The 15,382-nt window shown below is 37.2% G+C and overlaps 1 protein-coding gene across 1 annotated transcript; it reads right to left on the reverse strand.

The window, feature by feature from the left end:
* Positions 1–494: 494 nt before the first annotated feature.
* LOC141846533 (uncharacterized) lies at positions 495–10,937 on the reverse strand. Its single transcript, XM_074734575.1, has 15 exons — positions 9,794–10,937; positions 9,540–9,698; positions 9,308–9,426; positions 9,032–9,242; positions 8,704–8,944; positions 8,418–8,577; positions 8,059–8,331; positions 7,537–7,672; positions 2,338–3,489; positions 2,091–2,252; positions 1,814–1,932; positions 1,518–1,728; positions 1,177–1,417; positions 856–1,006; positions 495–770 (listed from the first exon to the last, which is right to left on the reverse strand). The coding sequence occupies exons 1-15, from the start codon at positions 10,935–10,937 to the stop codon at positions 495–497; spliced, it is 4,755 nt and encodes a 1,584-aa protein (XP_074590676.1).
* Positions 10,938–15,382: the final 4,445 nt, after the last annotated feature.

Genomic DNA, 15,382 nt, shown 5'->3' on the forward strand with positions numbered 1-15,382 from the left:
TTTCTGTTGTCATCCATGTCTAAACTACCACCACAAAGTTCTGAATAATAAATAAAAGAGTTAATTAATTATAAAAAATGATAAATTTCAATTAGCCCTATTGACTATTTTTGGGGTAACCGATCCGGTCCCATGAAAGTTTTCCACCGACCACCAGGGTAAATCGGCCAGCTCAGATGCCCAACATCCTTTGATTGCGCTTCCCATTTGAAGAAAAATTTTTACAAATACACTGTAACTGGGGATTGAACTGCATGTGCCTGGGTGACAACCTGAATGTTCTACCGCGACACCATTACCCAGGGACAAGAGTTAATTAATTATAGATATGTGATTTAAATGTCATGTGCCTTCTAATAAATCATAATGATGAGTCATTGGGTTGGTATTAAAATGATGAATATTGAAGTATTTGCTTTATGGTAAATTTTACATAGTGATCCAAGGATTCCGATGATGCCAAATATTGATCATATAAGAACTAAATACATGTTTCATTGACCTATGAGTGTGCAACTCATTTCGTCAGTAGTAAAACCTCCTTCACTACTAGTTATTGTTATCGTAGGTTGCTTAAGCGGAGAGAGGAGTTGATCCTCACTTGCCAACATCATCACCACTTCTGTCATTGTTGGCCTATCTTCACTATTATCTTGCACACATAAAAGACTCATTTGGATACAACGTAGAACTTCTTCTGTTGAATATGATTGATTTAATGTATCATCCAAAATCTCTAAAGATCTTCCTTCCTTCCAAAGTGTATATGCCTGTAATATTGTAAAAAAAACATATTTAAGTTTTAAATAATACTCATAGAAATAAAAGAATGTGTATTTTGAAGGTAATATTTACCTGTCCTAAAAGGTTTAAACTTGTATCAGTTTGACTGAATACTCTATTCTTCTTTCCACTTATGATTTCTAATACTATCACACCGAAGCTAAACACATCCGACTTGAATGAAAACACTCCATCTGATAAATACTCAGGTGCCATGTAACCACTACAATTAAGAGCTTCAATATTAGCATTATATTACTTAGTGAAAAAGATATTAGAATTATATGGAGAAAATAACAAGGTAATTTAATATTTTTTCTTAATACTTTTCCACCCAACCTTCTTCCGTTATATATTTACTCAAATCAAGTAAATCAATATATAAAGACTTACAATGTTCCAACTGGTTTTGTTGTTGCGTCCTCAAGAGCATCATCTCCTTTGAATATCCTTGCAATGCCAAAATCTGAAATCTTTGGGTTCATGTCCTTGTCAAGGAGAATATTGCTTGGCTTAAGATCACGATGAACAACTCTCAATCTAGAGTCTTGATGCAAGTATAGAAGTCCTCGAGCGATTCCAATTATAATATCAAAACGTCTTTGCCAATTTAGTAATGAACTTTTAGCTTTATCTGGAGAATCATATTTACAGGATCAGATGAATATGTTGTGATTAGTTTTTAATCATTTGTGAAGGTAATAAAACTAAGAAACGTGAGAAAATATGCTGACCATAAATAAAGGCATCAAGGCTCTTATTTTCCATGTATTCAAGTATCATAATTCGTTCATCTCCTTCAATGCAAGAGCCTAGAAGACGAACCAGATTTCTATGTTGTAACTTGGCTATTACAGACAGTTCATTCTGGAACTCATTTGGGCCTTGTGAGGAGTATCTTGATAATTTTTTGACAGCAATCATCTGTCCATCATCCAATTGACCCTGACAAAATGTACCATTTTCTTCAATTTCACAAGTTTGCAAGGCTAGATCTTTATTTTTCTGATACTGAAAGTCTTCTTCTTACCTTGTAAACAGCACCAAATCCGCCTTCTCCAAGTTTGTTTTCTTCGGAAAAATCATTTGTTATAGCTCTTATAGTATGCAAATCATATGAAGGAAGTACATCCAATGTGCTGATCAAACCTGGCACAAGGATCACACTATGAATTAGTAAAAAAAAATTTTCAATTCTTTTCTTAGAAAGTTGAGAATTGAATGATTAATCTAAATAAATTTGATTCAATCCTTTTCAAATCCGAAGTAACTTTGAACAACTAGCAGTATTGCTATATGTGCAAGACCTTTCTCCACATTTGGAAACTTCAATTGCAATCTGGAGGTTGATGCTAAGTTTCTCCGCCTTCGAAGGAGTACACCTACACAACACATCAAAGAAATTCCCACCAACACCAGAATGACTACAATCGCCCACATGAACTCCTTTCGATTTGACGTTGATGATTCTGCAGGAAAGACAAAGAAAGAAAACATATAATTAAATGTTACTCTGATTATCCAATTTCACGCATGCATGCATAACTGTTCTACCTGAAAGCCGAATGTACAGATCGTCTCCTCCATCGGGAAAACTTCTGAGATCCAACAGCTCACCGCGCCAAGTTATGCAGCCATAAGGCCCATTGATCACCGCATACGCGACGCAGGAGCAATCATCAAAGCACAATTTCTTGCACGCATCCAGACTGATGTTGCCTCGTGAGGTTGCGTTCTCGGTGTCGGGCACCTTCACGCTCGGCTCCTTCCAAAACTGGTTCGACGAGCAGCCCAAGGGTTCCTTCCTCTCGCACCCGACGACGCTTCCGATCTCCACAAACCCTTCCAAGCAACGACAGGAGATCGAGTAGTAGCCCTTGGTGCAAACACTGTTGCCGCCACAACTGTTGTAGTTATCGCAGTCGTCTCTGGGAAGTGTCAAGAAAGAATTCCACTGTCCCCCATCAAAAATCAAAAGGTATCTCTTTCCGCTGGCGTCCAGTAGCATCCGCACTAACACTGGAGATCGAGTCTGATATTCGGTGATGTAGTAGGTCTCATTCTGGTTGGACACGTATGTGAAGTTTAGTACGTTCCTCAGCATTGGAAGGTCGACTAACCATTGCCCATTCCATGGCCCAGTGCGGCCGAGTTTGACCGATCCATTCACACTGAGTATCAAAAAGTCAGGAACATTGTATGTCTCCATCCTGACGACGTACCTGCCCGGAGAAGGGTCCGTGGCACTCATCCATGACACGAACTGCCACGAAGTGTTGGCCCGAAAGTCGAATCCCAGTTTCATGCCAGGGAGAAGAGTGTCGGACGCATGGTCGAAGCTCTGCCACAGAGTTCTGTTAGAGTTGCCGGCAGTCAGCGCGAGGTTTCCTGAGTCTAAAAGCTGCAAGCGTGCAGAATTGAGTTCTGCGGATGTTCCCGTCGACCAAACCTTTGTTCCTTCCTCAAACAAGATCAGATTTCCGTCGGAAGTCAGGTTCAACGATGCCATGGATGCGTCGACAGACTTGTTCCTATTGGCGACCCATACTACTTTGTTTCCTCTCGGTGGGTGACTGTAGTACCAAATTCCTATGTATGCAGTCGCAGAATCGTTAACTGGACTGAAGAAGCCCAATTGGAACACGCTCCTCGCCGAGATCAATGTCCGGTCATTGATAAGTGAGCTATTTCCGATCATTATATCTCCTGCACAAAATTCCAAAAACAAATAAATGAATCAAATCCTTCGGTCATCATGAACGTATGACCTATAAATGGATATCAAATTGTGCTGCAATTTCTCCTACTAAACAGGACGATGGACGATCTATCTGGTAGCGAAATAAGTGAAGTAAAAATTAGGACTAAACAGTTGAGTAAAAATTAGGGAATTTAAATAACATAAAATCGATTTATCTCTTGTGCTTTTTTTTGTTATATATTTGATTTGTATTGTAACGACCCGGCCCGTCCAACCGTGGGCCGACTCTATTTATCCCGACCTCTATTTTTCTGTGGGTCATGGGCCGTCGATCATCGACCATGCCGATACCTACTCGGACTTTCCACTCGGACTTCTCACTTGGTTATCAGATTCAAGGAACTTTAGTACTTTAGTCTGCAGGTCTAGAGTTTAAATCTGGGGAAGACAAAAATCCACTGGGCAGAGGTGGAAAGTCCGAGTAGGTAACGGCACGGTCAATGATCGACGGCTCATGACCCACAGAAAAATAGGGATCGAGATAAGTAGAGTTCCCACGGACGGACTGGCCAAGTCGTTACATGTATTTTCTACTATATATAACTCTTTATAGACGATAAAAATTTTGAATGCCTATTCATCCCCTTCTAACGGCATTATCATCCATTCATCCTAGCTAACAAACAAGGCCTAACAACTCTAAGCCTCAGTTGCCCTGTGTGTCTTCTCTTAAGCCTGAAATTTTTATTCATTATATTGGTTTTGAAACGAAGGATATTGAAGAAAACTTTCGATAGATCCTGAGGCTTTAATTTAACGATGCCAAATAAATAAATAAACAGATAAACAAATGGACAAAAAAATCCTACTGTCTTACAATTTAATTTCAGGACTAATTAATTTCTTTCTTCAACATACCAGACGAGGATCGGCCAAGTAGAAAGAATGTCTCTGCTAGTAGTACTATTTCCAGGAACTGTAGAAGAAAGAGCTGCATCCACGCCATGGAAGTTTAAGGATTTGCGTTGCGTTGTCTGCACCTGCAATTTAGTATTGTGTTCTTCGCGCAGAGTTGCTGCAAGCTAAGTTATAGCGTTTAACACCTTTAGAAGACGATGATAGACCAGGAAGTCTCTAGTCAACTGATTTTGTCTGATCTGTTTGGAATACTTCAGCTGATGATGTAGAGCCGAAAGTCTCTACTCAACGGATTTGCCACCGTTTGGAAGACTGCTAAGGAGCACTATTTAGACAATTTGTCGACGCTATAATAAAAAAATAATACAACGAAACCCTAAACAACACGGCATCACCGTACGTATATCTCTTTCAGATAATTACGTCCATTTATATTATATGAGCTGGGATACTTTATACTTTATATTTATTTTGTAGTATTCCTTTTACTGTAAATGTAATTTAATTCCTTTAAATCAATTATGAGATCTTTCCATCCTGTCTAGTGGATTTTTATTTTCACTAGATTCGAACTCTCGATCTGCAGGCTAAAGTACTAAAGGTCCTTGAATCTGGTAACCAAGTGGAAACTTAAGGAACTTTAATCTGCAGGTCTAGAGTTCGAATATGGAGAAGACAAAAAAATCCACTGGGTAGGGGTGGAAAGTCCTAGTAGGTAACGGCACGGTCGATGGTCGACGACCCATGACCCACAGAAAAATAAAGATCGGGATAAATAGAATTTCCATAGACGGACGGGCCGGATCGTTACATCACTAATTGAAACAAGACCTGGGTCTAAGATTATTAAGCAGATTAATAATCTCTTTTTACCGATATGGATACAGAATCAACAAGTTAATCTGGGATCATCAATCATCAGATGGATTATACTAGAAGTGCACGTACAGCAGAATAGTGCAATCTCTCCAAGCTCTAAGAAGATCAAAATCTTCATTTGGCTAATGATTAATGATCGGGTTAAGGCTAAATAAAGGCCTATTAGACAGTGAATGACAATACCTGACCCTAATGACTCATTAGTGGCGAGTTAATTAATTAATAAGCAATACAAGTGTCGGACTTCGTGAAACAAGATAGCTTTCAATGTGGTTGAGAAGGAGCTTTCAATGTGGTTGAGAAGAATATGGTTGATAAGGAGCCTTCAATGTGGTTGAGCTCGAGAAGAACAAGTCATTTATTTTTTTTAAAAAAAAGATGTTACAATAATTTAATATAAGTTTAAAAAACATCAAATTTCTCCCTTTTAGTGAGGTCGTGAGACAAGTGGATATTGAATCACGATTTTTTTTTTTTTTTTTTTTTTGACTAAACAAGATGATCAATTTTCCCTGTTGACTATATATGCATACATGTTTTTTCTTGCCTCTGATTCTCAATTTGATTTTGTTAATTAGGTTTGATACTGAACCATCTTACCATAAAGACACTTTTCTTGTCTTGGCATAAAGCTGTTGACTATGACTCCGTGGTTTACCATCCAGCTTAAAGCTGTTGAAAAGGTGAAAATTGTTGATAGAACTTGTAGAATTCTATGAAACAGATCTAGCAGTAGATTCAGTTGCAAACTAACTTTCATGACTCAGGTGCAGCATTTTCATTTTTGGTTTCTGGAAATGGCAGCAGCAGCAGTTATTGTTCTTGGTCAGTCTTCTCCTGGTATGTATAAAATAGAACTCTTAGTGCCGAATAGAATTATAAGATCAAAGGATCTTGCATAGCTTGCCATCTTGGTTTATTCATTAATCTTTTTCATGCTGAGATAAGTTGAATAGTATTGTCTGAATTGAATCAACGGTTTGCGGATGCTCATTCCTGAAGAAAATACAATTCTGCACATGTTCCCTCAAGATAGAGGATGAACAGAGCAGTAACTGAAGCAAGAGTTGATTTTTGTGCAGGAGATAGTATGTTCTCAAACAGCTCTATTATAGCTGCATCCGCAAGCTAAAGTTATAACATTTAACACCCTTAGAAGATGATGCTAGAGCAGAAAGTCTCTAGTCAATGAATTTGTCTCTGTTTGGAAGACTGAAAAGAAGCACTACTTCAACGATCTGTTAACATTAGAACAGAAAAATAATAGAACCAAACAACATGGAATCATCGTATCTCTTTCAGTCAACATTAGACAGCGAATGACAATACCTGACTCTAATGACTCCTTAGTAGTGAGTTAATTAAGCAATGCAATAGTTATATACATGGACTCAGTCAAAAGATAGTTTTCAATGTGGCTGAGAACGTTTAAACTTTTTTTTTCTTTTAGTTAATATTATTTTTTAGTTAACTTCAGTCTTCAGAAAGGCACACTACTTCAACAATTTGTCAACACTAAATAGAAAACTAATTATTTAAAATTCGGGCAAAATCAGTGCTTAACATTAATCAGGCAAAATCTGCTAGTAATTCCAGGAACACAAAAGGAAGGAGCTTCTTCATCTTGGTCATGTTTTCCCTCGCTTGCTCCTGCAATCTTATCTGTTGCTACATCTGCTCCATAGATTTCTGTAATTTCTATCTTGAGGCTAATTTATGATCACCTTTGATTGGTTTCAAAGTCTGTCACTGTGTGAAAGAATGGTGCTGGAGTGTAGTTATTAAGGATCATGAATAACATGCGAATAGACTTAGTCAAATGCCCCTGATCAACAGCCATTTTCAATAATTGCAAGTGAACGAACTATGCACTAATTAATAAGCCATAATGATGAACTGAAATCTTTAGTCATTAGGGTAGGTTTTGAAATTAAGAATATTGAAGTATTACTTTAATGGTTAATTTTGCATAGTGATCTAAGGACTTTAATATTTTCATTTAAGTCGGATGTCTTTAGCTTCGGTGTGATAGTATTAGAAATTCTAAACAGTAAGAGGAATAGAGTCTTGAGTCAAACAAATACAAATTTAAATCTTTTAGCACATGTAAGTGTTGTTTCAAAATAAATAAACCTTTATGTATATCGATATTGCGTAGAGCTCAAATTTTAATTTTTATTTGATTGTAGGCATACAAACTTTGGAAGGAAGGTAGATCTTTGAAAATTCTTGATGATTCTTTAGATTGTTCATACCCAACAATAGAAATCTTGCGATGCATCCAAATGGCTCTTTTGTGCGTGCAAGACAACTGCGAAGATAGGCCAACAATGGTAGAGGTGATGATGATGTTGATGAGTGAGAATCAACTTCTAACCCCACTAAAGCAACCTGTAATGGTATCAACCTCAACCAGCAATGAAGGGGATTTAACTACAGAAGAAATGAGTCTCACTCTAACAAACTGATGAGGTGAAATGAGTTCATTTGATTCTTGTTGATCATACTTTGTCATATCTAAGTTCATAAAAATCAACTTCTATAGAAATCATCACGATCATAGAAAATATCGTGAATATTAATGATTGGCCAACATTTTCAATTATCTTTTCTTTTATAATTTAGATGTTTTCTCATTCTGTAATTTTCAGTATCATCTTATTTGATTTCTGTATTAATGAGGGGTCTGCCCAAGGTGAAATGTTAATAGATACATATTGATCCAAGACATTGAAGATGCCAAATATTGATAAGATAAGAAGTAAATACATATTTCAACGACCTTCAAGTGTGAAGCTTATTTCGTTCCTAGTGAAATCTCCTTCATTGCTACTTGATGTTATAGCAGGTTGCATAATTGGAGTAGAGATTTGATCCTCACTTGTTAACATTGCCATCACTTCTGTCATTTTTGGCCTGTCGTTACTATTATCTTGTACACATAGAAGACTTATGTGGATACAACGTAGAACTTCTTCTGTTAGATATGATTGATTTAATGTTTCATCAACAATCTCTAAAGATCTTTCTTCCTGCCAAAGTTTATTTACCTGCAATATCATAGGAAACATATTTTAAAATTTTAGATAGTACAATGTAGAGATGAAAGACCATGTATATTGAAATTGATACTTACATAGCCTAAAAGATTTAAGTTCGTATCAGTTTGACAAGTTTGACTGAATACTCTATTCTTTTTTCCACTTATGATTTCTAGTACTATCACACCGAAGCTAAACACATCTGACTTGAATGAAAAAACTCCACGTGATAAGTACTCAGGTGCCATGTAACCACTACAAAAAAAATAAAAGGACAAGGTGAGAGAAATTGAATTAACTTAATATTTCTTTGTTAGTTTTCCTCCTAACCTTCTTGTATATATTTAATCAGATCAAGTGAACTCAATCTAAAAGACTTACAATGTTCCGACCGGTCTCGTTGTTGCATCCTCAAGAGCATTATCTCCTTCAAATATCCTTGCGATGCCGAAATCTGAAATCTTTGGATTCATATCCTTATCAAGGAGAATATTGCTCGGCTTAAGATCACGATGAATGACTCTCAATCTAGAGTCTTGATGCAAGTATAAAAGTCCTCGAGCGATCCCAATTATAATATGGAAACGTCTTTGCCAATTTAGCAATGAACTTTTAGCTTTATCTGGAGATCCAGATTTACAGGATCAGATAAATGTATTGTGATTAGTTTTTAACCATTTGTGAAGGTAATAAAACTAAGTATACTGACCATAAATGAATGCATCAAGGCTCTTATTTTCCATGTATTCAAGTATCATGAGTCGCTCATCTCCTTCAATGCAGCAGCCTAGAAGACGAACAAGGTTTCTATGTTGTAACTTGGCTATCAATGAGAGTTCATTAAGGAACTCATCTGGGCCTTGGGAGGAGTATCTTGATAATTTTTTGACAGCAATCTTCTGTCCATCTTCTATTTGACCCTGATACAATGTACCATTTTCTTCAATTTTACAGGTTTGAAAGGCTAGATCTTTATTCTTCTTACCTTGTAAACAACTCCAAATCCCCCTTCCCCAAGTTTGTTTCCTTCAGAGAAATCGTTTGTTGCAGCTTTTATAGTACGCAAATCATACGAAGGAAGCACCTCCAATGGGTTGATCGAACCTGGCACAAGGACCACATTATGAATTACTAAAAATCTTCTTTTTAAACCCGAAATAATTTTGAAAAACTAGCATTATTGTTTAATAAAATATAGTGCAAGAATCATTCGTTACCTTTCTGCACATTTGGAAACTGCAATTGCAATCTGCAGGTGGGTGCTCTGTTTCTCCTCTTTCTAACGAGTACACCTACACAGCACAGCAAAACAATTCCCAGCAACACCGAAATGACTATCGCCCACGCGAGCTTCTTCCAATTTGACGTTGATGATTCTGCAGGAAAAGAAAAAGAAGGAAAACGATGATTAAATATAATGTTACTCTGATCAAGTGATCATCCAATTTCATGTATGCATAACTCGATATACCAGGAAGCCGAATGTACAAATCGTCTCCTCCGTCGAGAAGACTTCTGAGATCCAACAGCTCACCGCGCCAAGTTATGCAGCCATAAGGCCCATTGATCACCGCATACGCGACGCAGGAGCAATCATCCAAGCACAATTTCTTGCACGCATCCAGACTAATGTTGCCTCGTGAGGTTGCGTTCTCGGTGTCGGGCAGCTTCACGCTCGGCTCCTTCCGAAACTGGTTCGACGAGCATCCCAAGGGTTTGTTCCTCTCGCACCCGACGACGCTTCCGATCTCCACAAACCCTTCCAAGCAACGACAGGAGAATGAGAAGCCGTCCTTGGTGCAAACACTGTTACGGCCACAGCGGTTGTAGTGATTGCACTCGTCGCTGGGACTAGACACGAAAGTTGTCCACTCTCCCTCAACAAAAAGCAAAATGTTTCTCTTTCCGTTGACGTCCATTACCATCCGCACTAACTTTGTAGATCGAGTCAGATATACAGGGATGTAGTAGGTCTCATTCTGGTTGGACACGTATGCCCCGCTTAGTACGTTGCTCACTATCGGAACGTCGACTAATTGCGCATTCCATGGCCCAGTGCGGCCGAGTTTGACTGATCCATTCACACTCAGTATGAAAAAGTCCGGAACATTATATGTCTCCATCCTGAAGATGTACTTGCCCGGAGAAGGGTCCGTCGCACTCATCCAGGACACGAGTTGCCACGGAGTGTTGGTCCGGAAGTCGAATCCCATCTTCATGCCAGGGAGAAGAGTGTCACACGCATGATCGAAGCTCTGCCACAGAGTTCTGTTAGAGTTGCCGGTAGTCAGCACGAGGTTTCCTGAGTCTAAAAGCTGCAAGCGTGCAGAATTGAGTCCTGCAAATGTTCCCGTCGACCAAACCTTTGTTCCTTCCTCAAATAAGATCAGATTTCCGTCGGAAGTCAGGTTCAACGATGCCATGGATGCGTCGACAGACTTGTTCCTATTGGCGACCCATACAACTACTTTGTTTCCTCTTGGTGGGTGGTTGTAGTACCAAATTCCTATGTATGCAGTCGCAGAATCGTTAACTGGACTGAAGAAGCCGAGTTGGAACACGCTCCCCGTCGTGATCAATGTCTGGCCATCGATAAGTGCGCTACTCCCCGTCATTATATCTCCTTCACAAAAGTCCGATAGATAAATAAATGAATCAAATCCTTTGGTCATCTCATCACGATTGAATTTTATCTCTATTTGACTTCTAGGATTTTTGGATTCATAAACGGCACAAAAGGATGATGAATTTTCCGCTGCAATCACGTGCATCGTATATCTCCTTTTATATTTACTTTTGCTATAGTTTCTTGACGTAACTAGATACTTGTTATTATATTTTTCTTTATACGAGTTCATATATATATATATTTTAGAATTCATACGGTCTAGCAAAATAATTTTCTAACAAGTGTGACTTATGCTACAAATGGATATGAAATTGTGCTACAATTTCTCCTATTAAACAGGACAATGAGATCTATTAGGTTTCCAAATAGGTGAAGTACACTTATTTCACTAGGCAAATATTAATATTGTGTTAACGAGGCCTAATAACTCTATGACTCAGTTGTCATGCATCTACTAAGAGAAAGAAAATGATATGCTACATGAAAAATGTAACATGAAACTCAACATGACACACTCAACTGCATGGATGTGAACCCTACTGTATGGATATGAGATCCACTGTATAGAATGTGTTATGTTGAGTTTCATGCTACATTTTTCATGTAGTGTATTATTGCTCTAAGAGAAATGATAGACTGCATGAAAATGCAACATAAAAATACAACATGACATACTATATTGTATGGAGGTGGGACCCAGACCTATAGTGTGTCATGCTACATTTTAATGCTGCATTTTCATGTAGTCTATCATTTCTCGTATGCTAATAATTGTCTGAAGTCTTTATTCATTAGATTGGTTTTGAAATGAAGGATATTGAAGTATTGCTTTACGGCAAACTTTCTACAGACCATGAGACTTTGACGATGCCAAATAAATAAACAAACAGATAAACAAATGGACAAAAATCCTACGGTCTTACAATTTAATTTAATTCTGGACTAAAAATTCTTTCAAAAACATACCAGACGAGCTGGATCGGCCAAGTAGAAATAATGTCTCTGCTAGTAGTACTATTTCCAGGAACTGTAGAAGAAAGAGCTGCATCCGCGCCATGGAAGTCTAAGGATTTGCGTTGCGTTGCCTGCACCTGCAATTTATTGCTGTGTTCTTTGCGCCGAGTTGCTGCAAGCAAAGTTATAATATCTGTAGAAGATGATGATACTGGAGGAAGTCTCTAGTCAACTGATCTTGTCGCCGTTTGGAATACTTCAAAGAGCGTGTGGAATTAATTTAGAATAGAAAATTAATAGAACGAAACAAGGAATCACAGTATGTCTCTTTCAGTTAATTACGTCCATTTATGTTATGTGAGCTGTGATAGTTCATGTTCCAAAACTTTATATTATTTTCTGTTATTTCTTTTACTGTAAAAGTAATTTAGTTGCTTTAAATCAAGTTGTTTGGTAAATTTGTTTGAATGATTGGAAACAAAAAAGAAAAGATAAAATATAAGAAACATGTGCTATAGGCTAGATATATATATATGCTCTATGCTCTACGTGGTTTCTTATTATTATTATTTAGCAAATCTAAAATACAATATTTTCTTTTTATATTATATTGACGGTAAGACGGTTTCTCCATCTCTGAAAAGGAGAGCACTATATATTGGATGGACGTCTTCCACCTTGAATGTACTAATTAATCTTAAGGAGTTAAGAACCAAGTAAATCCGTGAGTCTGATGTGTCCTGTCTAATCCGCTGCAAGTGTCCTTGATAGAACGAACGAACGAATGCATGAGCGAGATTCACCTTCTCTCTCATGCATACGCATCGATCCTACAATTAATATTTCGACTTCGATCAATACTAATAATACTGTGGTGAACACATATTAATATTATATTATAATAATTATGAATCATTATTATAATATAAATAATTTATTTTTGATTAATATTATATTATAATAATTATGGGATCATAATTATTTTATATTTTACTTGTATGGAAAGTAAATAATAATTTTGAAAAATAAAATCACATTTGCATGGAGTGTCCTTATGTTAATAATAGGTGCCCTTTTTATGATTCCACTTAAAAAAATAAAAAAAATTCTTTTGAATTTTGTCCATATAAATATTTACTTTAATTGAGTTTTAAACTGAAACCTTCTCTACTTATTCAAATGAAAGGAACAAATACACTGATAAATCAGATTCTTAATTTGATTTGGTTGACAGAGTCATCATTAGACAAAAGGTCATTTGGTGACTTTAGACGCTATCCAGTTTTTTCTGATCATTTAGAAAGGTAAATCATAAAATTATAGATGGTCCTCATGAAAAAGATATTTTCATGATTTTTATCAAGATTCGACTCTTACTTGATTTAACAATTCTACCTCATAATTACCATCTCAACTATAGTCTGGGAGTAAACTTTATTAGGATCGATGATATTGAACAGATAAGAACTAAATGTATATTCCATCAATCTATAAATGTGAAATTCATTTTTTTTAGTTGACATCAGGCGTCGGGCTTATGTCCATTAATTCTGGAGTCACCGATTTGATCCTACAAAAATTTTTACTGACTATCAAAGTAAATCAGAAAGCATTCTTAACGGGCAGTCCACCAATCCAATATTCTTAGATCAATCTCCCATTGAAAAGAATATATCCATCAATGTGTCGAAGTTGAGACTCAAATCTTAGATTTCAAAAAAATAAATAGACTCTGCTACTGTACTATTGCCCGAGAGCCTCCTTTGCTGTTAGTTGATGATACAGTAGATTGCATGATCAAAGTAACGAGTTGGTTCTCACTTGTCAATATTATTACCATTTCTGCATTTGTTAGATCGGTTTTTAAGTACACATAGAAGATTTATTTGGATACAACATAGAAAATTAACAATATATCTTTTTTTATATATAAAAAAGGAACTACCATAATTCAATTCTATATTTACCATGATATTTTCGATTTCAAATAGCAGACAATTAATTTTCTCAAGTTTAGTTAGGCCATCATAAACTTTATTAGGGTACATTATGCAAAAATGTAAAATTCCTCATCCCTCCTTGCCATCAAATTTGCACAATTTGTGAGAAAATCTTACAAAAATTCATAATGGTTTGCACCAAGAGAATGCTAATGGAACACCAATCTGAGAAGTTGATTGAATCATGTTGTCCCTCCTTACTTATTATCGAAATCGCCAGGGCCTCAATTTCAAGGGAGCAACTCATTCGCATGGTCGCCGCTATAGTTGAAGAAGCCTTGTGACAAGGCTAAACACTTCGCGTTAAAGAAGAAGAGGAAGCAGTCTCGACTGAGGGACTAACTATAGTTGAGCCTGCAAAATAAACCTCGAAGGGAGCCATTTCGACTTACCATCTTGATAAAAGACCCATTAGTACTAAGTCACCTGGATTGCTACCCGCTAGTAGGGTAACTGTTCAACAAATATCATTCTTGAAAAGTATTCTCAAGGAAGAGCTGCTTAGGCACTTCCAACCACCTCACATCCATGAGTATAATGACACTATCGACTCGGAGGATCACCTGTGCTGCAGATGAAAATGCAGTTTTGTTGTACCAATATTGCAAGGGAATTAAATGTCGAGTCATTCTCACAACGCTTATTGGATCCGCTCGGCAATGGTTCAACACACTGACGCCTAGATCCATATAATCCTTTGATGAATTCACCGTGTTATTTTTGCGTTACTTCTCCAACTCTAAAGAGGTATTTGTCACCCCTCTCAGTCTCTTCAATTTCTAGCAAAAATCATAGGAATCCTTGCACGCCTACCTCAATGATTCACTAGAGTTGTACGGGGAGATACCCTCGGTTGTGCCCGAGATTCTGATGGATGCCTTTATAGGAAGGAGACTTCTTTTGTTCTTTGTCAAAAAGGCCCCCATGTGACTACAATGAGCTTCTCGCCCGAGTTGAGAAGTATATCAATATGGAGGAGGCTTAGAGAGCCTGACATGAATAACAAGTCCGAGAGGGGCATTGAATCTGTATTCTCACGTATGATCAATAACAAAAAGCGAAGGAGTTTCAATATAAGACAACATTTGTTTGATCACCTACGTTGTTTAGGCAACATAAGAAAAACCAATAAGGATTAAAGAGGAAGCATATAAGATTTACCTACCCGAGTGGAGAGTCAAACATCATTTGGGCTTCTTACTCTTAAACATTCACAAATTTAACCTGACACAGGATCAAAAAATAGTAAATCTTGAGGGGTGTGATCCATGATCTTGTCCATATCTAAAAAGAGCAATGGTAGATTGCATGAAAATGCAACATGAAATTCCATACACACAAGGCCTGAGTCTCATCTCCATGCAGTGTGTGTGTCATGCTGGGATTTCATGCTGCATTTTTATGCAGTCTATCATTTCTCATCTAAAAAAGTGGGTGTCTCATCGGTCGGAGGGTAATCAACTTCCTTAAAATGTAG

Source organism: Curcuma longa, chromosome 15 (genome assembly GCF_044706935.1).
Source record: "Curcuma longa cultivar G26 ecotype Majalengka, Jawa Barat chromosome 15, ITB_CL_G26_1.1, whole genome shotgun sequence".
Lineage (NCBI taxonomy): Eukaryota > Viridiplantae > Streptophyta > Magnoliopsida > Zingiberales > Zingiberaceae > Curcuma > Curcuma longa.